The sequence below is a fragment of the Sus scrofa genome, chromosome 2, assembly GCF_054392235.1.
Source record: "Sus scrofa isolate SSC_HxYL_T2T_F1_AM1 chromosome 2, Sscrofa_HxYL_maternal_Yorkshire_Landrace_v2.0, whole genome shotgun sequence".
Lineage (NCBI taxonomy): Eukaryota > Metazoa > Chordata > Mammalia > Artiodactyla > Suidae > Sus > Sus scrofa.
In genome coordinates, this window is record NC_139384.1 from 75,323,403 (window position 1) to 75,350,273 (window position 26,871).

General features: G+C 53.2%; 1 protein-coding gene and 1 long non-coding RNA gene across 2 annotated transcripts in view; one reads left to right on the top strand and one right to left on the bottom strand.

Moving 5' to 3' along the window:
• Window positions 1-1,047: 1,047 nt before the first annotated feature.
• Window positions 1,048-25,506, bottom strand: ZSWIM4 (zinc finger SWIM-type containing 4). The gene is made up of 14 exons (XM_005661247.4): window positions 25,103-25,506; window positions 22,307-22,508; window positions 19,575-19,931; window positions 17,792-17,940; window positions 17,555-17,705; window positions 16,116-16,283; window positions 15,123-15,473; window positions 13,169-13,306; window positions 12,580-12,834; window positions 11,548-11,683; window positions 7,991-8,145; window positions 5,528-5,691; window positions 3,742-3,823; window positions 1,048-3,101 (listed from the first exon to the last, which is right to left on the bottom strand). Exons 1-14 carry the CDS (start codon window positions 25,253-25,255, stop codon window positions 2,242-2,244), a joined length of 3,321 nt encoding a protein of 1,106 aa, XP_005661304.3. The 5' UTR covers window positions 25,256-25,506; the 3' UTR covers window positions 1,048-2,241.
• Window positions 24,049-26,871, top strand: part of LOC110259336 (uncharacterized) — a 28,034-nt gene continuing 25,211 nt past the window's right edge. Inside the window, exon 1 of the long non-coding RNA XR_002341619.2 lies at window positions 24,049-24,252. This is a non-coding gene — a long non-coding RNA (uncharacterized LOC110259336). The remainder of the gene's footprint in view (window positions 24,253-26,871) is intronic.

Sequence of the window (26,871 nt, forward strand, 5' to 3'; positions counted from 1 at the left end):
GTCTCTAAAGGCAGGAAGACCCCAGGGGAGGGTCCTGACTTCTTGGGGAGCCAGTAAAGGAAGGCAACCGAGGACCTTCCTGCCGTCCCGCAGATTCCCTCACTATATTTGGAGACTGGAACCTTCACCCGCACTATTGGAGCCCAGACACATCCTAGCCGCTCCCCCATTGACCACGCCCACCTCGGCCGGAACATCACCCACCAAGGCTTAATCTAAGCCCTGTCCCCACCTTGAAGGGTATGTCTTCCCCACCCAGCTGCACCCAGGACCTGACACGCACCCCCACTCTCCCTTCCGGGTGCTCAGAAACTGGCACACAAGTGACCCCAATAACGAGTGTCTGGAGCCGGGGCACCCCCTAGTGGCCATTCCCAGCACTTCATGGGCCATGCAGCCTGGGGTGGGTAATCAGTGCCCCACCAAGGAACTAAAATCTAGCCAAAACAACTGCCCTTTCCTTAAACTTTAGAGTCTCAGTTTCCTCGTCTGCAAAATGGGAATGATAATACTGATTCGTAGGGCTGTTAAGACAGGTGTTGTAAAAGATGACAGGTGTAAAGTACAGGTGTCAACACACAGGGGTTGCGCATCATGAGCTCACCATCCCTGTCTGCTATCATCATCCATACTACTTTTTTTTTTTTTGTCTTTTTAGCGCCACACCTACGGCATATGGAGGTTACAAGGCTAGGGGTCGAATTGGAGCTGTAGTTGCTGGCCTACACCACAGCCACAGCAACACCAGATACAAGATGCATCTGTGACCCACACCACAGCTCATGGCAATGCTGGATCCTTAACCCCCTGAGTGAGGGCAGGGATCGAACCTGCGTCCTCACGGATACTAGTCAGATTCCTTTCCACTGATCCACAACAGGAACTCCTATCATCCATACTATTACCACTGGATGAAATCAGCAGTCACTTCCACTGTACCCCTCGCTTGAAGCTGTGCCCAGAGATTTTCCTCTGGATATTTTTCTGGAGGAGACTCTGGCAGGAGTTTGCAATGGGGGGGGGGGGAAACACACCTTAGTTTCAAAGTAAAATTAAAAAGAACAAGCTGTGTTCAATCTTTAAAAAAAAAAAAAAAAGGAAAAAGGAAATACAATATATGGTTCAATAAATAGAAAAACAGTTACAAAATATGATGATCTTTGTCCTTAATTATAAGAGGAGAAAAGACAGAGGAGGGTCATTGGGGTGGGACCCTTTCCTCCCTGAACCAAGGTGGGGGAAGGGAGGCCAAAGAGACAACCAGCTGCGACTTGGGATGCAAACAAAAAGGCTAGCTGGAGAGAAATAAGAGAAGGGAGAATAAGATGAAGGGCAGAGCAGGGAGGCAGAGGAGGAGAAAGGGAGAGACAGAGAGCCAGAAAATGCTAAGATGTTGGCCTCTTTCTAGATCGGGGGCAGGGGTCCTTGGCTTGCCTGTGCTTGTCTCCCCCGACACACTGGGTTTGGAGGACAGTGTGAGCCTGGCTCAGTTCCTGAGTTGTATGTCCAGTGACTAGCAGGTGTGGGAGGAAGGGGCAGTAACGATCCCCCAGCCTGCCTTGGGACCCCGGCACCCAAGGGAATGGGAGTCCTGACGGGTTGGGGGTGAGGTATGTGGACGAGGCCTGAAGCCTCTTCAAATCCTTCAGTGGGGGTGAGCCATTGGTCCCAGCTGGGCCGCCTGGGGGGAGATGGCGCAGGGCTATGGGTGGGGCCCCTGAAGCTGTGAAGGAAGGGTACAGGGGAGTTTAGATGCCCTAACACAAGCCTTTCGGCCACCCGGAGTTGGGTGCAGGTAGGGTCTGCTACACTGACTTTGAGAGCCAGTTTCTGGAAAGTCCTGCCTCCCAGCCCCTCCACCCCAGCCCAAGTGGGTTTGCGAAGGGAGAGCTTTTGCCTATTGCTTCTGGGGTGCCCAAGGTTGGGGGGGGTCATACCAGCTGCACAAGCACACACCCCGTTCCAGGCCTCTGGGTGGTGGTATGGCTTCCGATCCTCACGTCTCGCACACTCACTCGCACGCTCCCAGGCACGCATGTGGCAGGATGCCACCCCCTGCCTCCCACCTCCTTCCAGGTGTGGGGGGATGGCAGGCAAGACCACCCAGCTCCAGGTGGGCTCCTTCCCTGACTTAATACTGAAATGCCACAAAGGCCTCCAGTGTCAAGGCCCCTGATGGACAGCAGGTGCCACAGAGGCAGGGGTGAAGGGGGAGCCCCCCCCGCACCTGCCTGCTGTCCCTCAGCCGAAACGCTCCCTCACCAGGAGCATGAGCTTCTTCTTTCCCTTGTAGGTCTGTTTGAGGTTCTCCAAGAACTGGGCGAACTGGAGGTGTCCATCGGGTGCCAGCAAGAAGGTCTCACGGGCCTTGCCTAGGAACTCAATAAAGTCGCCATAATGCCGCGGGCTGATGTGCGTCAGGCGGGAGTGGCTGGTGGTGATGTAGGCGGCCACTGCTGCATCCAGCAGCTGGCAGAGCGGTGCCCGGTCGGCGCCCAGTGGCTTGGCAGCCCGGCGGGCCCCAAGGGGACCCAAGCCGGGCGCTGAGAGGGTCCAGCGGCGCAGGATGTCGGAGAGCATGGGGGCGCAGTGGATGCTCCGGATGATGAGAGGGACGATGGCAGAGAGCTCGTGCCGGCCCAGCGAGTGGCTGAGTGAGCAGGCCCAGAGCACATCATTGACGGCAGGGTGGCTGTCCTGGTTGAAGGCGATGCTGAGCTGTGCCAGGGCCAGTGTCGCCAGCTTGTAGGCCCGCAGCGGCAGCCCACGGTGCTCCATGTAGCGGGCCACAGTGAAGAGGTGAGCGTGGCCCAGGCCGCCGGCTGCGGCATCCAGCACAATCTGGTAGGCTGCCTCAAAGGCTGCGTGGTTCTTCTCGCACAGGGTGAGGGCGGGCAAGGCGCAGTTCTGCGGGTCTTTCATGGCGCACTGCAAGGCCAGGGTGCGGGCGCAGGCCCAGAGCTCCTCTCGCCGGGATGCATCCAGCTGCAGCCTCAGCAGCGTGGCATGAGTGGTGCCCGTCACGGCCACGATGGTGGCCGCCTCCACAGGTGTGAATAAAGAGTACCAGTTTTGCATGATGTTCATCAGGGCTTGTGGGCCTAGGGGAGATGACAGGGTGACACTGGTCAGGAAGGGGGCAGAGACATACCCTGACATACCATCTCCACCTGTCAGGGCTAAAGCCACACTCCTTCTGCCTCCACTCTAGGCTTGACAGAAACTTCTTTTTTTTTTTTTTTTCTGTTTTTTTTTTTAGGGCTGCACCCTCATCATATGGAAGTTCCCAGGCTAGGGGTCAAATTGGATCAGTGGCTGCCAGCTTACAGCAATGCCAGATCCAAGCTGCATCTGTGACCTACACCACAGCTCACAGCAACGCCAGATCCTTAAACCACTGAGTGGGGCCAGGGATCGAACCCACATCCTCATGGATACTAGTTGGGTTACTGCTGAGCCATAATAGGAACTCCAGAGCCTTCACCTTATCTTTCCAAAGGTTCAGAGGGCAGCTGGGCTGGGTGGGAACTGAAGGGTGGGCAAAAGGCTAAGCTTTGGAGCCACTCTGAGCCACTTTAGCCTAACCAGCTTCCAATCTCTGTCCAGCTTGGTCTCCCCGCCTGACATTCCTTCCTGGCCTAGCCCTGAGCACAGGCTGGAGTCAGGGAAATGGCTCAGCTTCTTCCTTGGGCCTGCCCAGTTCCACAGGGAGATGGGTGGAGGGTGCCCTTGGAGACTCACCGATTTCGGTGGCACAGCTGACCAGCCAGCGCACCATCTCCCTCCGACGCCAGGTCATGGTGTTCAGGGTCATCCGCATCACCTGCAGAATGGGATGGAGAGAGGAGAGGAAAGGGGTCATCCAACCCAGGCTGGCCCTGGAAAGGGGCTGGGGATCCTGAGGGGCCCTGGGAGACTCGGAAGTTAAGGGTGGAATTGATGAGCCATACAACCTGGACAAAGGTTTCACATCTCTGGAGCTCAGTTTCCTCATCTGTAAAATGGAGATAAAAATAGGAGCTACCTCATAGAGTTGTGAGAAGTAAGTAAAAGCATGGAGGTAAAGCTCTTTGCATAGGGTCTACTGCTTCAAAGTGCTCAACTGATGCTGAGCTTTTTTTTTTTTTTTGCTTTTTAGGGCTGCACCCACAGGATATAGAAGTTCCCAGGCTAGGGGTCAAATCAGAGCTACAGCTGCCAGCCACAGCCACAGCCACACAAGATCTGAGCCGCATCTGTGACCTACACCACAGCTCAAGGCAGCTCCGGCTCCTTAACCCACTGAGCCAGGCCAGGGATCGAAGCTGCATCCTCATGGATCCTAGTCTTTGAGTTCGTTAACTGCTGAGCCACAAAGGGAACTCAATGCTGAGCATTTATTGTTATTGTTATTGTTTGTGTTATTCCGAGGCCCCATGGCTCCTACTTGGGAGGACAAACCAATGTCCCTTCTCTCTGGAAAGTTCCAGGCTTCCCATCAACAGATTTCCCACTGTAGCCCCAAACAAAGCACCTGCCCTACAGGCCCCACCTCCTTCAGGTCCTACCCCTAATAAGCACCTTCCTTGGTAGCCTTTCCCCTGAGGCCCCATACCCAGCTCTTTTCTGGAAGCTTCTAAATACTGGGTCACTTCTCTAAAGCACCACCCTTAGCTCAAGCCCCACCATTCCCCCACAATGGCTCCACCCCCCTTTGGAGGGGTTGTTCAGAGGCCAAGTCCACCTCCTGCCAGCCCTCTGCTTGCCAATTCAACCTAGGAAGGTGTCAAATGAATCTGTTCCTTATTCTGTTATTTTACTTTGGCCACTTTCTGAGGTGCTGCCCCCACGATCCCCATACCTGTCTATCACCCCAGGCCCTGCACCTTCAAGTCCACAGGTGGCACCCATGCCTCTGCCTTGCCCTTACAGCATCATCCCTTGTCTGGCCTGAGGATGGCTGGACACTCACCCGCAGGCCCCGCCTCCATGACTTTCAAACACAGGCTCCACCCCCTTCACTCACAGGACACTCCCCAGGCTCCCTCCTCAGTGGTGACCCTTCTAGGCCGCAGTCCCTAAAAGGAGGCCCTTTCCCCAAGGAAACTCCTTAGAGGGGAAATGCTCTGCCCTCTCAGCTTCAGCTCCGCCCACCACGGTCCTTATCCTCAAGTACAGCAGCCCCAGGCTCCACCCCCAAGGCCACCCTTAGGTTCTTCTGCTCCCTCTTGTGGCCGACCCATTCACTTGCAGGCTCTGTGACCCCCAGAAGTAGATTCTCACCTTGAGTCACTCATTCATGGGCCCCACCCTCACTGGTGACTGCCTTCCCTCACTTCCAAGGCTCTCCATCACAGACTCCCTCCTCTGTAGCCCCACCCTAGAGGAGCCTTTCACATCCAGGTTCCCGCCCCCAGAGGCGAGGCTTACACTCAGGCCCCGCCCCCCAGAGGCAGACCTCACACTTCAGGCCCTCCCCCAAGAGACCCCGCCCAGGACCCAACTAGGCCAGTAGTCCCTGCCCCCACATCCTCCAGGTGGCGCTCACCTGCAGGCCCAGCTCCAGAGCAATGCCCAGCAATGTGGTGTCAGGGGGCGCACTGGCTGGGGTGGCTGTCTTGCAGGCGTCCTGTGCCAGCTTGAAGAGCAGGGCTGGAGAGTGGATGTTCTGCTGGATGGAGCCCAATACTGCGTGCAGCCACTTGGGGTCTCCTGGGGTAGGGAGAGGGACAGAGGGCACTATTGGCATACTGGGCACCAGCCACCGCTGCTTGCTGCCTGACCTGCTTACACAAGTTCCTCCACACAGGCGCAAATGTTTGAGTGTGGATGGTGTGCACCCGGCAATGGTTCTAAAAACACCTAAACCACTCTTGGAACTCCCCCTTTTCTCTTCTCTGCCCCTTCCCTTCCAGGAAGAGGAAGCCATTCAAGGACGCACTGGACCCCTAACTGTCAAAGGTACTGATTTTGGATCCAGATGCTAGGGTTCAAATCTCTGCCACTCACCATCTGTGTGACGCTGAGCAAGTCACCTCACCTCTCTGTGCATGGGCTGCCCCATCTATATATACAATGGGTAATACTAATGCAATGGCACCTGCCTCACAGGGCTGCCATGAGCCCATACTTGTACGGGTCTTAACATGGCAAGTGCTATGCAAATGTGACCTTCTATTATTATTATTAGTAGTAGTAGTAGTAGTCTTTTTGTCCTTTAGGGCCACACCTGGGGCATACGGGGCATACGGAGGTTCCCAGGCTAGGAGTCTAATCAGAGCTGTAGCCACTGGCCTACGCCAGAGCCACAGCAACGCCGGATCTGAGCCGCACCTGCGATGTATACCACAGCTCACGGCAATGCTGGATCCTTAACCCACTGAGTGAGGCCAGGGATCAAACCCACAACCTCATGGTTCCTAGTCGGATTCGTTAACCACTGAACCATGATGGGAACACCTGACCTTTTATTATTATTATCATTAGCCTAGATCCTATAATTCTGTTACTCTACTCCAGCCACATCAGCCTCCTTTCTGTTCCTCAAACATAACAGACATAATCCAACCTCAGGTTCCTTGCCCTGGCTCTTCCCTCTGCCTGGACTGCTCTTCCCAGATGCTACAGACTGAACTGTGTCCTCCCAAAATTCATATACTGAAGCTCTAACCCCACAGCATAATGGTATTTGGAGGTGGGGCCTTTGGGAGGTAATCTGGTTTAGATGAGGTCATGAGGCTACCCCTAAGATGGGATTCACATCCTTAAAAGAAGAGGAGGAGGAGTTCCTGTTGTGTCTCAGTGGTAATGAAACTGACTAGTACCCATAAGGATACAGGGTTCTATCCCTGGCCTCCCTCAGTGGGTGAAGGATCTGGCGTTGCTGTAAGTTGTGGTATAGGTCGCACACCAGAGCTCTCCTTCTGCCATGTGAGGACACAGTGAGAAGGCAGCCCTGTAGAAGCCTGGAAGAGAGCCCTCACCGGAACTGATCATGCCAGCATCCTGATCTTGGACTTCCAGCCTCTAGAACTGTGAGAAAATAAATTTTGGTTGTTTAAAACTCTGAGTCTATGGTATTTTTTTTTTTTTTTTGTCTTTTTTGCTTTTTCTAGGGCCGCTCCCGCGGCATATGGAGGGTCCCAGGCTAGGGGTCGAATCGGAGCTGTAGCCACCAGCCTACACCAGAGCCACAGCAACGCGGGATCCGAGCCGCGTCTGCAACCTACACCACAGCTCACGGCAACGCCTGATCGTTAACCCACTGAGCAAGGCCAGGGACCGAACCCGCAACCTCATGGTTCCTAGTTGGATTCGTTAACCACTGCGCCACGACGGGAACTCCAGTCTATGGTATTTTATTATGGCAGCTGAGCTAAGACACCAAAAATTGGCATGGTTCCACCTTCACCTTTATGTCTAGGCTTAAATGTCAATCTGCTTTAATCCCCTCCATAGCATTTACTACCTCTTCCTCCATAACTCTCTCTCTCTCTCTTTTTTTTTTTTGGTCTTTTTAGGGCTGCACTTGCAGCACATGGAAACTCTCAGGCTAGGGGTTGAATTGGAGTTGCAACTGCCAGCCTACACCACAGCCACAGCAACTGGGGATCCAAGTGGCGACTGTGACCTATGCTGTAGCTTACAACAACACTGGATCCTTAACCCACTGAGCGAGGCCAGGGATGGAACCCACATCCTCATGGATACTAGTCAGGTTCTTAACCCACTGATCCACAGTGGGACCTCCAATAACTATCTTCTTTATCTCGTTTATTGTCTGTCTGCCCTCACTAGATCTACCGCCATAGAGCATGGGGTTTAGGACCGATCACTGCTGGGACAGTTTTGTTCACTCAGCACTTGGGACAGTGCCTGGTACATATAAAAAATGCCCAAGGAAAGCTGTGGGAAGAAGTAAAAGGATAAAAAGTAGGGGAGAAGGAATGAGGGAAAGGAGGGAGGAGAGAAATGGAGAGGAGGGGGACAGGGGGACAGGTGCCATCCTCACCCTTGGCAGCTGTCAGCATGGTGGAGGCCAGCTCACACTGGCGGGTCTCCAGGTGGCCAAGGATGAACCAGCGGGGGAAGCGGTTGCTCATGATGGAGTCCAGTGGGTTGCCGTGAGTTTCTCCAGCTGGAAACGCTGTCTCCAGTACAGGCAGCCTAGGGTGCAAAGAGAAGCAAGCTGATGGTGAGACAAGGCTGGAGCCTCCATCTTCTCTAGGAGAGGTTTCTGTCACAGCCAGACCCCACCCCTTCGGGCCAGCAAAGTCCTGGGGACCCAGGGAGATGGAGGATGTGTGTTCAAGATGCTCACTGCAAGGTCATGTGGGGTTCATGCACCAAGGGATGATAAAGAGGTGAGGGGTTGGAGTTCCCGTCATGGCTCAGTGGTTAATGAATCCGACTAGGAACCATGAGGTTTCGGGTTGGATCCCTGGCCTTGCTCAGTGGATTAAAGATCTGGCGTTGCCATGAGCTGTGGTGTAGGTTGCAGACGTGGCTCGGATTCCGTGTTGCTGTGGCTCTGGTGTAGGCCAGCGGCTAGAGCTCCCATTAGACCCCTAGCCTGGGAACCTCCATATGCCGAGGGAAGTGGCCCTAGAAAAGGCAAAAAGACAAAAAAAAAAAAAAAAAAAAAGAGGTGAGGGGATTATCTGTGTCCTGATGTGTGCCCCACCCCCACCCCCTTGCTCACCCTGCTCTGGATGCTCCTTCCCTTGACACTCCTCATACAACACCAGGCACAGCCCTACCTCAGGACCTTTGCACAAGCTGTTCCCTCTGCCTGGAACACTCCCCTAGACTTCCTCGTATATCCCCATTACCTCTTGCAGGTCTTTGCTCAAATATTTTTCAGTGAACTCTTCCCTGACACTCCCAACACATGGGTGAGTGTAATTTCTCACTCCTTTCACTCCTTCCTTGCATGTCACCATCTGACATACAACAGTCTACCTATAAATCTATTTACTTATTTTCATTTTATGGCTGTACGCTCAGCGTATGGAAATTCCTGAAATCCGAGCAGCAGCTATGACCTATGCCACAGCTTCAGCAAAGTTGGATCCTTAACCCACTGTGCCGGGCTGGGAATTGACAATGCCAGACCTTTAACCCACTGGGCCATAGCGGGAACTTTCCTATAAATTTATTTAGTATTTTCTCCTTTACTACAATGTCAGGTTCACCAGACAGGAATTTTTTACTATTTGGTTCACTGCTGTAAATCCAGCATCAGAATAATGCCTGGCACACAGCAAGTGAACAATAAATGTTTGTTGAATGACTCAGTGTTCCCTCCCCAAGATATTTTGTTAAGCAGCTCACTGTTGTCATGCATTTTGTGCTTAGAAAGTTCTTCAGGAGGAGTTCCCGTTCTGGCTCAGTGGAAACTAATCTGACCAGTATTCATGAGGACACAGGTTTGATCCCTGGCCTTGCTCAGTGGGTTAAGGATCTGGTGTTGCTGTGAGCTGTGGTGTAGGTCTCAGATGCGGCTCAGATCCTGCACTGCTGTGGCTGTGGTGTAGGCTGGCAGCTCCAATTGGACCCCCAGCCTGGGACCCTCCATATACTACAATGCAGCCCTAAAAAGACACACACACACAGAAACAGAAACAAACAAACAAACAAAAAAAGAAAATTCACCAAAGCTATTAGATATAATCAACAGCATGGAATAGGCTATTCTGGTTCCAAACATGTAAATAATTTTGCAAAGCTCCATGGTGGTTCAATGGGCTAAGGATCCAATGTTGTCACTGCTATGGTTCTATTTACTGCAGTGGTTCAGGTTCAATCCCTCACCTGGGAACTTCCCCAAGCACAGCCAAAAAAACCAACAACAGCAACAAAAACCTTTGCTACGTGACTGGGGACACACTGTAAGCCTGTTCATATGTAAAATGGGGATAAATATACTTATTTCACTGGGTTGTTTAGAAGATTATATGCGGTAATGTGAGTCTCGGGCTTAGGTCAGGAGTTGGCACTTTTCTTCTGCATGGAGCTGGACAGCCAATATTTTCAGTTTTGTGGGCCTTTTGATTTCTGTCACAACCATCGCTGTTGTGGAAAAGTGGCCACAGACAATAAGTAAATGAATCAGTGGTGCTGTGTGCCAATAAAACTTTATTTCTGGACACTGAAATTTGAGTTTCACATATTTTTTTTCCTGTGTCACAGAATATTGTTTTGATTTTTTTCCCAACCATCTAAAAATATAAAAACCATTCTTATCTCATGGACTGTATAAAAACAGGCAGCAGGCCAAATTTGGTCCAAGGGCTGTAATTTGCTGGTCCGGGCTTAGACAAAAATCTAACACATAAAAGGGTGTTTTCTAAATCATAGCTCTTAACAGGTTATTCTTTTCAAATATTGTGGGAACTGGCCTAGGAACTTCCGCATGCTGTGGGTACAGCTAAAAATAAATAAATAAACAAACAAAATAAAATTTTGCCTCTCTTCTGCTGGTGCATATAATTACCCAGTTATTCACTGCAACATCTTTTTGGAAACAGGTCTATCAGCTCCAGATTGTTTTTTTCTGTGGTGCATCCCTATACTGGTTCACATACTATGTGATAGGACAAAGCCTTGAAGATGTAAATGTTTAGTGAGAAGAGGGGCAAAAAATAGGTACAGAATGTGTCATAGGTGTAAAAGGAGAAGCAACTTTTTAAATTTTTTTTTTTTTTTTTTTTTTTTTTTTTTTTTTTTTGTCTTTTGTTGTTGTTGCTATTTCTTGGGCCGCTCCCGCGGCATATGGAGATTCCCAGGCTAGGGGTTGAATCGGAGCTGTTGCCACCGGCCTACGCCAGAGCCACAGCAACGCGGGATCCGAGCCGCGTCTGCAACCTACACCACAGCTCACGGCAACGCCAGATCGTTAACCCACTGAGCAAGGGCAGGGACCGAACCCGCAACCTCATGGTTCCTAGTCGGATTCGTTAACCACTGCGCCACGACGGGAACTCCAGGAGAAGCAACTTTTAATTTTCAGATTCCAAGTCTGCAGAAATCTGGACTCTTGCAGTACAGATAAGAAAGTAGTAACACTGCTTGCCTCCAGAGAGATTTGGGTAGGGTGGGACAAACCTGCCTAGAAAAGGACTCTGAATTCTGCATCATGTGGATATTTCTCACATTCAAAATAGTATGGCACACTTTTTTCTTTTTCCTTTTTAGGGCCGCACCTGTGGCATATGGAGGTCCCAGGCTAGGGGTCGAATCAGAGCTGTAAGCTGCCGGCCTACACCACAGCCACAGCAATGCGGGATCCGAGCTACGTCTGCAACCTACACCACAGCTCATGGCCATGCTGAATCCTTAACCCACTGAGCGAGGCCAGGGATAGAACCCGAAACCTCATGGTTCCTAGTAGGATTCGTTTCTGCTGCGCCACAAAGGGACCTCCTACGGCACATTTATATGTAATAATCAAGAGCACAGGAATGCCAGCATGAGGGAAACTGAATGAACCTGGCTGTTAGTTCCGACAGAATGATGGGGATCCCAGCAGCCTCCCATCCCCCAGTCCTGCCCGCCACCTCTCCTCACCTCATGGCTCGCAGCGAGAGTCGGTAGGCCAGGTCAGGATCGTGGGGCAGCAGTGCAGTGAACAAGTAGCGGGCACAGGTGTGCATGGGCACGCTCTCCCGGAAAAGCACTTCTCCAAAGCCGCTGAAGGGGCCCCCTGTAGGGGTAGCCGGAGTTCAGCCTGAGTTCAGCTTGCATCCACCCCTCCCCAGGTCTCTCCACTCCCCATGTTCTGAGTAGGGAAGGGGCAGACCCAGGATAGAGTGACTGGGCTAGAGCGGTCCTGGGGGTGGGGGCGCAGGCCTGAGACTGAGACAGGTACTGGAAAATCCAAAAAAGAAACTCTGGGCACACTTGGACTCGGTGTGCAGGGTGGGGTCAGAGGGTGGAGGTGAGGCCTATACGTGCTCTGGGGGCGGGGCCAAGCCAGCTTTCCTGTCCCATGGGGGGCGGAGCCTCACAAGGCAGGACCAAGGGCAGAGCTAATCAAAGTCCAGCTGGTCATTAGCAACTAGGCTCATTGGCTCCAAGGTGTGCAGAGGGTGGGGCATCATCAGTAGCAGCAGTTATTGGCTGCCAGCACTGATGAGGGCGGGGCCAATAGCCAGTGCTTATTTTTATTTATTTATTTTTGTCTTTTTTTTTTTTTTTCTTTTTTTTTGAGGTCCGCACCCGCGGGCACATGGAGGTTCCCAGGCTAAGGGATGAATTGGAGCTGTAGTTGCTGGCCTGCCACAGCTACAGCAACGTGGGGCCGCGTCTGCGACCTACACCACAGCTCACCACAATGCTGGATCCTTAACCCACTGAGCAACGCCAGGGATTCAACCCTCGTCCCCATGGATACTAGTCGGGTTCCTTAACCATTGAGTCACCATGGGAACTCCCTGTGCTCCTTTTTAAAGAATTGCCAGGGTATGCACAGAGAGTAAGGTCAAAGAGGTGTGGCTATGGGTGGGGTCTCCCGATCCAGCAGCAACCAGGCTACTACAGTACTGAGGCAGGACCCTACATTTCAGGCACAGCCAGGCCTAGGAATGGGGCCTCTCTCACCTTCCAGCAGCTGTCCTGCTTGCTTGCGCAGCACCTGCACCAGCCGCTCATCTAGTTCTACCTCCTCCAGGAGGGCGAGCAGCTGCTCTTCGTTGCGCACCACTTTGTCCTGGGCGTACAGCCCCTCGGGCAGGGCCCGCTGCTGTCCCAAGCCCAGCAGTGCCACCTCTAGCGCCATCGCCAAGTAGGACTCCCCAGGGCTCCCGGGCACCGGGACGTGCTGGTAGGCCACCTTTCGCTTCTCAGGGCCTGAGTCTGTGGGAGAAGAGCATCAGGACTGCTGGAGGGATACCCCCTTTCTGAGACCTCAGTGGTCCTTGACTTCAATCGCAGGCACTTGGGGTGGTGGGGGTTGAGGTTTGGGGAGAGCCCAACAATTTCTGCACGCACACCTATCTTCTAGCAGCAGATAGGCCCACAGTGGACTAACTTTCAGGAGAAGCTAAGCCAGAGGGTCCTGGCACTGACCAGAGGATGTGACCAAGTGTAGGGTGTGTGGCCTTCCTTTCTAGCAATACTGGAGGGGGGGAGGGCACGGCCAAAGGGTGGTGATTCTCCTACCTCCTCCAGGGGTCCCCAGTGCGGGTACCTGGGTAAAGGGCGAGGGTCTCCTCCTCTAGGCGAGAGGCCTCCAGAAGTGCCCTGCAGAGGCAGCCAATAGGGTCCAGGGGGTGGCCTACCCATCCTTCCATGTTGGTGATGCAGGTGGAGCCTTTCTGCAGTAGCTCTGCAGGTAGGAAGGAGGGGGTGTCAATGCCCCCCCAAGCCCAACCTCTCAGTGCCTGCCTACCACCTGCCCACCCAGCACCCTCTTCTTTGCTTCATGAGCTCTGCAGCAGCCCTCACCTCCACTGTCCCACTGTCCTGGCCTCCTGTCCTGCACCCAGACCCAGGCTTGGCAGGACAAAGGGATGACGCTGGGCACTTTCTTTTTCTTTTATTTTTTTTTTTTAGGGCCGCATCTGCGGCATATGGAAGTTTCCAAGCCAGGGGTCAAGTCGGATCTACAGTCGCCAGGCTACACCACAGCCACAATGCCAGATCTGAGCTGCGTCTGAGATCTGCGCAGGAACTTGCAGCAACACCAGATTCTTAACCCTCTGAGTGAGGCCAATGATTGAACCCACATCCTCATGAACACTATGTCAGGCTCCTAACCCACTGAGCCAAAATAGGAACTCCTGGGCACTTTCTAAAGCATCCAACCAGTACCATTTCCCTCCTTGCAATGCTTAATCTTCCTTTTCTCAGGTCCAGCCAGCTTTCAGGACTCCCCAGCACCATATGATACCTTAGTTTCCACATGGTGGTCACCCACTCCCTCTGGAACCCTATTCTCCAATCTTCTCCCCCAAGTTAAGGTCTCCCTTGCTGCTGGGCTCCTGCTAATGCTGTTCCTTCTGCCTGGAACATTGGTTGTTTGGTTTTTTTTCCCCCTTTTCTTTTTAGGGCTGCACCTGAAGCATACGGAGGTTACCTGAAGCAATCGGAGCTGCAGCTGCCAGCCTACACCACAGCCACAGCAATGCCAGATCTGAGCTGCATCTGTGACCTACACCACAGCTTTCGGCAACATTGGATCCTTAACCCACTGAGTGAGGCCAGGGATCGAGCTCGCATCCTCATGGTTCCTAGTCAATTGTCAACCCACTGAGCCAGGACAGGAACTCTTGACCTGGAACATTGTTGCTCCCTCCTCCTCTTCTGGGAGACTCCTATCCATCCTTAAGATCTCAGCTTAGCTCTCACTTGTTTGGGGGCTTTCTCTCTGCCTCCAGGCTGGGTCAAAGCTCTGCTCGGATCCCTGAAGCCTCATTTCTTCCCCATTATCCCCAATGTTCAATTCCTGGTAAATGTCCCACCAACCCAACCCCATCACCCAGAGAGTGCAACTGATGGCCCTCCTATCCCCCATTTCTAGTCCACAAACATGTTCTTTTTTGGGGCTCATAAAGTGTGGATTTTTGTTTTTGCTAATACAATTTTGAATGTGTTGCCCATATTGAAAAAAAAAAAATCAGTAAATTCCACATCAAATAATCCAGATTTCTGGCCTCTCTTGAAAATTCTGACAATCTGGCCATACTGGGTCGTGTTGCTGAAAGGCGGTGGCCCGATGCACATAAACTACATTTCCCAGACTCCTTTGTGTGAAAGTGTGGAAGGTGGGAGAGAATGAGACCATCCCTTTCCTGCAGCAGCTGTGAACAGGTGTGTGGCTGTCTGCGGGGCACAGACCTGAGGTTTGCCAGCAGGTTCTGGGTTGTCCCCTGGAGAACTGTCCCCTGTGAGAGTTATAAGCTGCTGAACTTCCTGTGCTTCTGAAGTTCAAATCTGTGAACCAAGCAGTGGTTTCCCTGACTTTCAGTCCTGCAGCCCTTCCAGTGGTTTTGTGAACCTTCAATTCCCTGTATTAAATTCCTTTCTGCTCAAGACAACTCAAGTGGTCTATTTTTACCCACAGACCCTCCAGGTTGTCATAGCCCCCAGCAGTTGACCTTTGTGTCTGCAGCTGCTGGTCTACGGTAATATTGGGTGCCCACCTTTTTTCTGCTGCTTGTAGCTCTCAAGCTGATGTCGCCGCTGTAACCGGAGTGTGTTCACTATGGCGCCTGCCAACCGCAGGGCCTGGCGGGGGTATCCGTGGGCCCTCAGGGTGTCCACACGAGCACAGGCGGTGGGGAAGGGCTCACCCAGCCAGAGTGGGCGGCCCTGGGGGTCGAAGGCTGGCTTGTCGCTGCCCATGTTGCCTGTGAGGCTGGGGCTGTAGGAGTCACCGGCCAGGATCCTCTGCAGGTGGGCGTCACTCCAGTGCAGGGACCCAGCCTGCAGGGCGCGGCCAAACACAGTGTGGCGGGAACCTGTAGCCACCACCTCCTCTTCCTCCTCTGGGCCTGTTTGGGAGGTGCCCAAATGCAGCCTTGTGAGCAGCAGGTCGAGGTCAGGTCCCCCAACTGCATGCCAGCTTGGGGCTAGATTCTGGGTTCACTGTGCGTCATCTCCTCAAATCCTTCCAACAGCCTTTCAAAGGTGTGTGTGTGTGTGTGTGTGTGTTTGTGTGTGTGTGTGTGTGTGTGTTGGGGAGCTATCATAGCCCCTCATACGAATGGACAACTGAGGTCGAATAACTGTGTCTGTCTGTCCTTCCATCTCCCCCCGACTTCCGCAGGCCATTCCTTTTTCTCTCTCGAGTTCTCTCTCCCTCTCTCCTTCCATCTCTGCCTCTCCTCACTTGTGTCTCTCTTCTCAATACCTGCTTCCTTTTCTCTCTGCTCCGCCCTGACTCCCACCTCCATGGTCAGGAGGAGGTTGGGTCAGGAGACCAGCCCAGAACTACAGGCATCTTAGCTATTTCACATCATGTCCCTCAGGCTACCTGCTACCCCTGCCCTGGGCACTCACACACTGTAGGAGGAGGACAGGTAAGAGCTGGTGCCACCACTCCCACATTCCCCCCCAGAGTGCCATGATGGGGTGGCTAGGCCACAGGCAGAGGTGGATGTTTGCTGGGGGAGTGGCGGAGACCCCTCTCCTACCTGGGCTGAGGGCCGATGTGGGCTGCAGGCTGGGCCCATCGAAAGAGTAGTTGCCTTCTTCCAGCGGGCACACATCCAGCTTGTCCCACTTGCCAAGCAGCTGGAGCCAGCTCGTCCGCTCCTCTGGTTTGCAGTGGGGACTCAGGACGACGCACACCCACAAGGCCCCTGGAGTGGGAGAATGGCGAACATGGGCATGGGGGAGCCTCAACATTCATGCCAACAGGAGCAGCACACGCTTATGGAGTGTCTGTTGTGTGCTCTCTGCTGAACCTTCGCTTTGGGCCTCTGAGGTTGCAACTCATCGTCTCTTCACTTTAACGCACAGAGAGGCTAAATCAAGGTCACAGAGCTGGAAAGTTAGAACTCAGGACTCAAACCCAGGCTGCCAGACCCCTCTTGCATTATTTTTTTTTCTATAGCACTTATCATCACCTATCACAATGGTCAACAAACTACTGCCTGCGGAGAAAACTGAACCGATCATTTGTTTTTTGTTTTTGTTTTTGTCTTTTTAGGGGCATGTCCACAGCATGTGGAAGTTCCCAGGCTAGGGGTCACATTGGAGCTGCAGCTGCTGGTCTACACCACAGCCACAGCAATGCCAGATCTGAGCCGCATCTGCGAACTACACCACAGCTTGAGGCAACGCTGGATCCTTTAACCCACTGATCGAGGCCAGGGATCAAGCCTGCATATGCTGCAGGAGCAGCCTAAGAAACGGCAAAAAGACAAAAAAAAAAAAAAAGAAAATGATGACATTCAAATAATTAGAGTCCGTAAATACAGTTTTATCAGAATTCTGCCATGCCCATTTGGTTATGTGTGGCTTTGGCTGCTTTTCTGCTACGACAGAAAATTGGGTAGTTGCGACAAAAAACAGATGACTGAAAAGCCAAACCTATTAACTATTTGGCCGTATGGAAAACATTTGTTGATCCCTGGCCTAACAGGTTTGTAGGATTTTCTCCTCTGTCTCCCCTAGTAGGTGTCAGCTCTCTGAGGGCAGGTATTTAATCTTGTTTAATCTCTCTTGTTTCTTTTTTTTTTTTTTTTGTCTTTTTGCCATTTCTTGGGCCGCTCCCGCAGCATATGGAGTTTCCCAGGCTAGGGGTCTAATCGGAGCTGTAGCTGCCAGCCTATGCCAGAGCCACAGCAACGCGGGATACGAGCCACGTCTGCAACCTACACCACAGCTCACGGCAACGCCAGATCGTTAACCCACTGAGCAAGGGCAGGGATCGAACCCGCAACCTCATGGTTCCTAGTCTGATTCGTTAACCACTGCACCACGATGGGAACTCCAATCTCTCTTGTTTCTTGCTGTAGTCCCAGTGCTCAGTACATGCTAATGAGTGGAGGAAGCATTCAGGGGCCAGACCCTAATATCAGGGTGGGCAAGCCCAGGTGCCTGGCGTGCTCAAGGGTCTAGACCTTACCCAGCTCGTCCCACAGCTGGCGGCACTTGTCTGTCATGCCAGCACCCTGTTGTCGCCACAGGGCCAGGCGCGGGTCCTGCAGGAACTGCTCAGTCATGAGGATCAGCATGCGTGCCCCGTTGGAATCCCGCATCCGCAGCATCTCCCGCACCTGCACCAGGGACAGGAGTGGTGAGGAGGGGCGGGGCTCCGGCGCCAGGGCTGTCTAGCCCCGCCCACCACGCGTGCACGCAGCACCTTGCAGAACATGGAACGCAGTTGCTGGCTGGCGCCATAGTAGCCGCCGTTGGACAGTAGCTGCTTCACCTGCTCCTGGATCTGCTCCTCGTCCAGGTGCCAGCAGTTGGCGTCCTCGATGCCCGCACCCGCTGTGGGGTCTGGGGCACCTGTGGGGAGGAAGGGACAGTTGAGGCTGGGACTGGGGAGAGGGAACACTTGTCATTGTCCTGCAAATCACTCGACCTATCCCAAAGTTCCATCCATCCCGCTTGAAAAACCATCCATCGACAAAAAAAAAAAAAAAGGTCAAAGGAGTTCCCGTCGTGGCGCAGCGGGAAACGAATCTGCAACCATGAGGTTGCAGGTCCGATCCCTGGCCTCTCCCAGTGGGTTAAGGATTTAGCATTGTCCTGAGCTGTGGTGTAGGTTGCAGACGCGGCTCGGATCTGGTGTGGCTGTGGCTGTGGCTGTGGCGTAGGCCGGCAGCTATAGCTCCGATTAGACCCCTCACCTGGGAACCTCCATATGCCACGGGTGCAGCCCTAAAATGACCAAAAAAAAAAAAAAAAAAAGGGAAAGAAAAACCATCCATCCATCTTACCTGAAACATTACCTATCAATCAATTCAAACCACTCAACCATTTATCCATACCTTCCTCATGCCATGCATCTTTCCACCCACACATCCATAACTCTTAGCATTATCTACCTACCCCATTAGTCTATCATCCACCCTACCCATAACTGCCACCTACTCACCCATCTATATACCCATCCCACCAGTTCACTCATCCAGCCATCTACACACCCTGGATTTGTCTTTCCAACTCATCTGTACCAACCACTCAAAATATCCACTGACCTATTCACCCACTGATGCACACAACCATGCTATCCATCCATCCAACTAACTGCAAATTTCCATCTATTCTTTCCTCATCAACTATCCACTCATATGTATCTCCCAAAACACCCACCAGCCCATTAGTTCATCCAGCCATTCTATCCATCTGTCCTACATAAACATGCACCCACTCCATCCATCCAACATGTGAGTTCACACAGAAGAACATTCATGCACACATCAACTCACTCACACAGTGCACACCTTGGTCCTTCCAATCTTCCACCAACCTCCTCTGCCACTACCTCAAACTCCCCAATCAAAACCCATTTTATCCACCCCACCACCAATTGCCACCATCTCCACATTCACCTACCATCCTAGTAAATCACTCATCCACTCATTCCAATCATTTTTCCACACCATCAGTTCACCCCCAAACCCCATCATGAACACCTTCTGCCTCCAGCCGTCACCACCCTCAATCTATCCATGCCTCCACCCACTAATCCATCTACCCACCCTCCATCCAACTCTATTTTCCCACCGTTATAGTTAAGCAACACAGCCACTTGTAGCTCCAAACCACCCCAGAACTCATAATACCTCCTGGCCTATCTCCCACCTCTAATGCCCACTTACATCCACACACACTCCTCATGCCCTCCACCCACCCACACTCAGGCCTGTTCCTGAGATCTTGGAACACCCCTACTCTGGGGCTGGATTTTCCACTGAAAATGATTTCTGACCATGCATTTGCCCAAGGCCAGATCAAATCCAGGATCTGCCACTAACTAGGTTTGTGACCTTGACCTCAGGCAGTGGTTCTCCCTTCACCCCTGCTCATGAATCAAGGGCACCTGTGGACGCTGTGACAAATGCAAGTCCCACAGCAATAGACATGGCTGTGAGCTGGAGCCTGGCCACCCCCCTGAGACCCTGGGGCATTCTTACCATGCACCAGGTTGATCTCGGAGCCCAGGAGAAGGATCTCGTCTGCCAAGCGCTGGGCAGTGGGCAGCACCTCAGTGTGGTGGGCGCTGATAAGGTACTGTACAAATTTCTGTAGCTGGTCCCGGTTCATCTGGGAGAGCGTCTCGGAGATGGGCAGTCGCAGCTCTACCTGGCGGGCATGCCGAATGCGGTACAGCGACAGGGCCACCACATGGGCACAGTAGAAGAGGTCGCGGTTGTCGCAGCCGCAGCTCACAGATGTGATCTTACAGCGGTCAAAGCTGATGGAGACGTGGTACAGGCGCTCAGGTTCTCCAGGGCCCCCCAGCTCCCGGATGTTTCCGCTCAGGTGGAACCCTAAGACCCAAACCAAACTGTCACTGCTGTGTCACCCCAGAGATGGGTGGTGCTTGTCCACAATGCACAGCAAGACCAGGTGCAAATATCAGCTGAATAACCTACCACGAGTCACTTAACCTTGCTCTGCTTCCGTTTCCACATCTGTGAAATGGGAATAAACAGCAATGTCCTCTGCGCATTTGGGTGTTTTTAAATGATTTTTATTTTTCCCATTATAGTTGATTTACAGTGTTCTGTCAATTTCTACTGTACAGCAAAGTGGCTCAGTCATACATATGTATATGTTCTTTTTCTCACATTACCCTCCATCACGTTCCACCACAAGTAACTAGATATAGTTCCCTGTGCCATACAGCAGGATCTTATTGCTTATCCCTCCATGCATTTTTTTTGGGGGGGGGGTCTTTTTGTCTTTTTAGGGCCACATCTGCAGCATATGGAAGTTCCCAGGCTAGGGGTCTAATCAGAGCTGTAGCTGCCGGCCTACACTGCAGCCACAGCAACACAGGATCCAAGCCACGTCTGCAACTTACACCACAGTTTATGGCAACGCCGGATCCTTAACCCACTGAGGGAGGCCAGGGATTGAAACCGCAACCTATGAGGATTCATTTCCACTGCGCCACAATGGGAACGCGCCCTCCATGCATTTGTAATGAGGATTAAATGAGTTAATATTTGGCAAGTGATTACAGCATGGCTGGCATACAGTAGGTTGTAAATAAATGCATGTTCTTGTTCTAATTCTGAATAACATTATGGCAATGCTGTTGAAGATTTTTTTTTTAGCCCTTGGGTAATCATGGGTACAGCCCAGGCTCCAGGCTCCCTGTCACTTCCTGAGAAGATACCAAAGGGCTGTAACACTTGGGGGCGAAGGGTTGATGTGGCAGGCCAGGGACCAGGTCGCCCCATCACCCCCTGCCCCTCCCTGGCCCCTGGGGAGCTCAGATGCCAGGCTCATCTGACTGGTTGGGCAGCTCAGGCCCCAGCCGGCCCTGTCTGCGTCATGCAGGGAGACGGCGGCTTCCTCATACCAGCTGGAGGTGGCTGAGCCTGTGGCTGGCTGGGTCATGTCCAGGCAAGGGGGCCCCCAGGCTGACAGGGTTCAGAGAGGGTCATCTTGGCTGAGCCCCTGCCTCCAGCTGGGGGACGTGACCTGCCCCCATGTGCGCTGTGGCATTCCAGGGCTCACCTGCCTTCTGGCTCAATCTCTCCTGGTTTCCTTCTCAGCCCTGCTGCCTGAGGTCTAGAACCATCTTTCATGTCTAGCTCTAAAACTCTGCCCTTCCTTTCACGTGGACCTGCTGCCTGGGTCTAGGACCACTCCTCACAGATAAGCCTCAACTTTCACCCTACATCCCACCGGAGCCTTACTGCCTTAGGTGCAAGCTCTTCCTGAAACCTCTGAACCCAACTTCCAACTGAGTATCTCCGCCTGAGGTCCAAAATTCTCTCTCACCACTGGCTCTAAAACTTTGCTGCCAACTCTCACCTAGGACCCTGCTGCCTGAGGTCTAGGATCATTCTTTCTAACCTCTGGCTCTGAACCTTGGCCCCAGAACGTCCCTGGCTCCCTCCATCTGAAGTCTGGAATTTCCTCTCACTTCCAGTTTACTTCCTCCAAACTACTGCCTCCTCCCTGCCCCCCCACCTCTACTCTCACCCCCTAACTCAGCTGTCTGACGTTGAGGCAGATCCCTGATCTCCAGCTCACAGTATCTTCTTTTCTCCCACTTTTTAGGGGCTGCAGGGGCTAAGGGTGGAAGGAGAGCTGCAGCTATTGGCCCACACCATAGCCACAGCCACAGCCACGCCGTATCTGAACCATAACTGCAACCTACACTGCAGCTTGAGGCAACATGGGATCTTTAACCCACTGAGTGAGGCCAGAGATGGAACTGCATCCTCATCCTCATGGATGCTAGTCGGGTTCTTTTTTTTTTTTTTTTTTGCTTTTCAGGGCCACACCCACGGCATGTGGAGGTTCCCAAGCTAGGGGTCCAATTGGAGTTACAGCTGCCAGCCTACACCACAGGCACAGCAACGCCAGATCGGAGCTGCGTCTGCGACCTACACCACAGCTCATGGCAATGCCAGATCCTTAACCTGCTGGGTGAGGCCAGGCATCGAACCCACAAACTCATGGTTCCTAGTCGGATTCATTTCTGCTGTGCCACAAGAACTCCACTAGTCGGGTTCTTAACCTGCTGAGCCACAAGAGGAACTCCAGCTCACAACCCTCCCTAGGCATCCAAGTCTGCCTTTGGACCCTCCCCTCCCTCTGGCCCCTGCCTCCAACTCCCCCCTCCTCCACGCCTGCTCTGGCCCCTCCTGGCCTCCCTGGCAGGGCTATGCGGGCAGGTACTCACCCACTTGCAGCACCCGATCTACCGCCCCGCTCTGCAGTAGGTGTAGCCCACGGGTGAAAGGCACCCGTGCATCGTGCTCGCCTTCTGGGGGCTGGTAGCCTAGTGATGAGTACATACATATCTCCCGTTCACTGCGTGGAAATGACCAGAACACGATGCGCTTCTGGACTGGCTCCGGCACCCGGGAGAACCGCTCCTCGACCTGTGGGAAGGGCGGGTATGTTAGAAACCCCCAGCCCCTGAGTCTGCTTTTGCCACCTATAGTAGTGTGACCTTGGGCAAGTCACTGTGCCTCTCCAAGCTTCAGGTTTTCTCAAGCGTAAGAAGGAGATGTTGCGAGTTCCTGTTGTGGCTCAGCAGTAACAACCTGACTAGTATTCATGAGGACGCAGGTTTGATCCCTGGTCCTGATCAGTGGGTTAAGGATTCAGTGTTGCCATGGGCTGTGGTGTAGGTTGGCTTGGATCCTTACTGCTGTGGCTGTAGCACAGGCCAGCAGCTGCACCTCCGATTCGACTCCTAACCTGGGAACTTCCACAAAACCGCGACTATGGTCCTAAAAACACCAAAACAAAAAACAGAACAAAGACAAACAAACAAAAAGATGTTAAGAGCACCTGCTTCCTGGTATTGTGAGCATTAAACATACATTAATATATGTACAGTGCTTACAATAACACCTGGCCCATAGTTAGTGTTCTAGAACTTTCTGCTACTTCCCTCAGGGATGTCAGGCCCCAGGTCCTAGGAGCCTAATGTAAGGTAGTCTCAATTCTCAGGCTTTGGGGTGGGGGTGGGGTACAGGAGGAAGGAAGACAAAAGTGATAAGAAGACTAGGGATCAGGCCTAGGAATTCTTTCTTTCTTTCTTTTTTTTTTTTGTCTTTTTGCCTCTTCCAGGGCCGCTCCTGCGGCTACAGCCACAGCAACGCCAGATCGGAGCTGTATCTGCGACCGACACCACAGCCCACAGCAATGCCGGATCTTCAACCCACTGAGCAAGGCCAGGGATTGAACCCAAAACCTCATGGCTCCCAGGTGTATTAACCACTGACCCGCGATGGAAACTCCAGGCCTAGGAATCCTTAGCCTACACGTGCGTGCTAAATGTGCGTGCTAAATGCTTTACGTATGCGATTTCCCTTAATCCTCGTAGCAACAACCCAGTGATACTTTTGCAGCCTGGGGAATCTGAGGCTCAGAGGTGGGGTGAATTTACCTGTTCAGGGTCCCACAGCTAGGGAGCTGCAGTTCCCAAGACCAGCTCTCAGTTCCAGCTTCTAAGGGGCCCCAGGAAGGGAGGGGTATCCTGCTCCCCCGGGGGACTCTGAGCAATGAATTGAGCAGGTTGAGCCTGTGTTCCAATCCGGGTTTGCTACTCACTGGCTGAGTGTCCTTGGGCAAGTTTCTCAACCTCTCTGTGCCCCAGTTTCCTCAAATAAGAAGCAGAACTCCCAAAGGGTGGCAAAGGATTCCATGAGCTTCTGTGGGGCAAGAGTTTTCCTAGGGCCAGACCTGCCCTGGGCAGGCCCATGGGAGCCCTGGAGAAGGTTTCAGGATTATTCGGGGTGGGGGGTGGGGTCTCACACACAATGAGGGGCAGGGACCTTTCAGAATCCCCCAGTCCTGGGTTTCAGGGGGAAGTGGGAGGACCAATGACCAGCCCAGGCCTCGGGGACAGTTGGCAGATGACTAAGGAGGGATTTTCCAGGCTGTGAATCAGAGCCTGCCCCATCCACACTTGGCCCAGAACCATCAGTCCCGGCAGACTTCCTAACTCTGGAGGGGCCAGGGAGCAAAGAAGGCCCCCACGAAAGCCAAAGAGAGGACAGAGCTTCTGGGTACCGAGGAAGGCTTGGTCACATCCTGGCCACAACTCCAGATCCTTGGGGCCCACACTGAGGCTTGGAAAGGTGTCTTTAACTGCCTCAGCCCTGGGGCATCCTGGTAAGGGCCCCCAGAAGCTATAGGGGCAGGGTTCCAGGTGCACCTGTCCAGGTACTAGCACCTGCTGCCCAGCCCTGGAAAGACTGAGATGGCTGTGGAGGGAGGGAGGGGAAGGTGAGCATGGGGTAATGGGGAGGGGGGACTCTGACAATGGAGTAATCTCTGCAGGCAGCTAGGAGGGGGCTGGGCAGCCCCAAGTGGGAAGTGATCTCAGAATTACTGAGGGGGTATATTTATCAGGGCCTGAGGGTAGGTTCTGCAAGAGAAGGGGGTCTCCATGGGACAGGGGGGTCATGGAGGTTGAAGGCAGGGATGGGGACAGATAGGAGTATCTTGAGGATGAGATCCATATAAATGAGGGAGTTCTCTACTGGGGGTGTAGGACAGAGATCTGGAGTCTCTAGGGATTGAGATCTGGTCTGTTCACAAATGGGGTTGGTGGTGGAGGTGTAGCAGTTGGAGAGAAGAACGAGGATTGAATGTGGTGCCCTAATTGAATTGAGCTGGGAAAAGAGAGATACTCAGGCTTATGAGACGACCACTAAGCTTGTGAGAGGAGGAGAGAAACTGTCCCCGGATGGGATCAGCGCACTGAGGGCACCACTGGGTCTTGTGGGCTGAAGGGCAGGGCTGTGGGGGAAGGGATGGGAGTGGGTCATAGAGTTTGAAGGAATGAAATGGGAGGATGAGGGGGTGTCTTGGGATCAGGGTTAAGGATCTTGGAGATCTCTGGGGGTGTCTGCGATGGGGGCAGGTCCGGAGTCTGGGGTCTGGAGAGGGAGAGAAGGCACGTCGTAGAAGAGGCTGGGGGTGGGTTTCTGGGTCCCTCCCCACCCCCCTCCTCAGTCACCTGCTCGAAGGCCCAACTCTCGGCTACTCGCTTGGCGCTGAGGTCCAGCAGCGCCTCGGGTCGGCCCCGGCCGCGCACGGTCGCGACCCCGGCGTTGCGCTCCTCCGGTCCTGCGGGGCAGCCCCGGCTCCGCTTGGCCGCTGGGGGGTCCATCCGGCCGGGCCGGGGCCGGGGCGGGGCCTGTTCGAGGGGGTCGGTCTGATGCTTGCTCCTCTTCGCCCGCTCCCGCGACCCCTGCCTCTCTTCTTGTCCTTCGTCCGCGCTCTGCTGACCCCGGACTCCCGCCGCACCCACCCCCGCCCCCGCACCGGGCCGGCGGGGTGCTGCGGCCCCTTTAAGACTCTTCACAACAATGAAGCTGCCTCGGCCGCCGCTTTATGCTCCGCCATCGTCCCGCCTCCGTCGCCAGTCCCCATTGGCACTCCCTTCGGCCTCCGAGGCTCTCATCCACCATTGGCTGCACCTCCATACCCGTCTCCAACTCCTCGCTCATCATTCGTTTCATGAGCTGCCTGTCTTTTCGGAACAACCCATTCAGAGCGCTCAGCGAGCGGCGCTGTCAATCACCGGGCACCGAAGACCAATCACAGTGGGAGGACCCCCTGCAGGGCCGGCCTGAAGCGGAGTTTCGGGGCGGGTCCTGGGTTCATTCACAACATTCTTTCCCCGCCCCCCCGGGGCTGGACAGCGCTCCCCGGGCAGCTGGGGCTGAGCCCACACACGGCTTTGTTTACTGAGGGTCGCTTCCGGGCCCCGCGAGGGGACAATCAACACGGCTCGGCCCGGGAGCGAGACAGAGCGGCGGGATCCCCGGGACAGCGGCTCAGCCCCTCCTCCCTCTGGACTGTGTGAGGTTAAAAACTCAGGCTCTCTGGGCGCCAGGTCAAGTTTTGAGGCTTTGCGAGACTTGAGGGATCACATGCCCTTTGGCGGAGCTCTTGGAGGCCATAGATCCCTTCTCTAGAAATAGAGCCCAATTCAAGCCCGTCCTTGAGCCCCAAGTTAAGAATCCCCAATCCATTCTTTGCCCTAAATATTACGTTGAGTCATATGAAATTACTGATTTTTCAATCATTTTTGATACACTAAATGGCATTTTCATTAGGTTTAACGTAATAAATGTCAAAGCTGACCACTTCTAATTGCTTTTTTCTGATTCACCTTGTCTGGGTCATATCTCTGACCATGACATGGGTGGTGGTCATCATACCTTATCCCCAGCGCACTCCCCCTACAGTTCTCCCTCTCCAGGTCCTTAGAGAACCCAAAGTTTCCTTGCCACTCTTCTCTCCATTACCGTTATTTTTCTTTATTTTAGAAGTTGTTTATTTTCTGTCTCTCCCCTCTCCATGGTGAGCTTCAAGATGCCGTAGTTTGTCTAACTGGTGCACTGCTTTACCGCTATCACCTGATCAGCTCCGGCCATAGAGCAGTCAATCTATATATAAATTATTGACTGAACCAACTCCAGCTTTGCTCCCATTCCACTGAAATGTCTACAGAGCAGGAAAAACTCAAGTGGCCTGATTGCCACCCCCTGCCCCACCCCATATGGAAAATCTGGCTTTTTCCTTCCAGGAATTTCCAGTTTCACAGCTGCACTTTCTGGCCAGTTCCCAACTCCCTCCCACCTGCACTGTCCAGTATGGTCACCACTGGCTACAAGTGGTCTTTGAGTCCTTGAAATGGGGCTGACCTGAATTGGGCTCTGCTATAAATGTAAAACACATTGGATTTTGGAGACATAGTAGGCACAAAAGAAGGCAAAA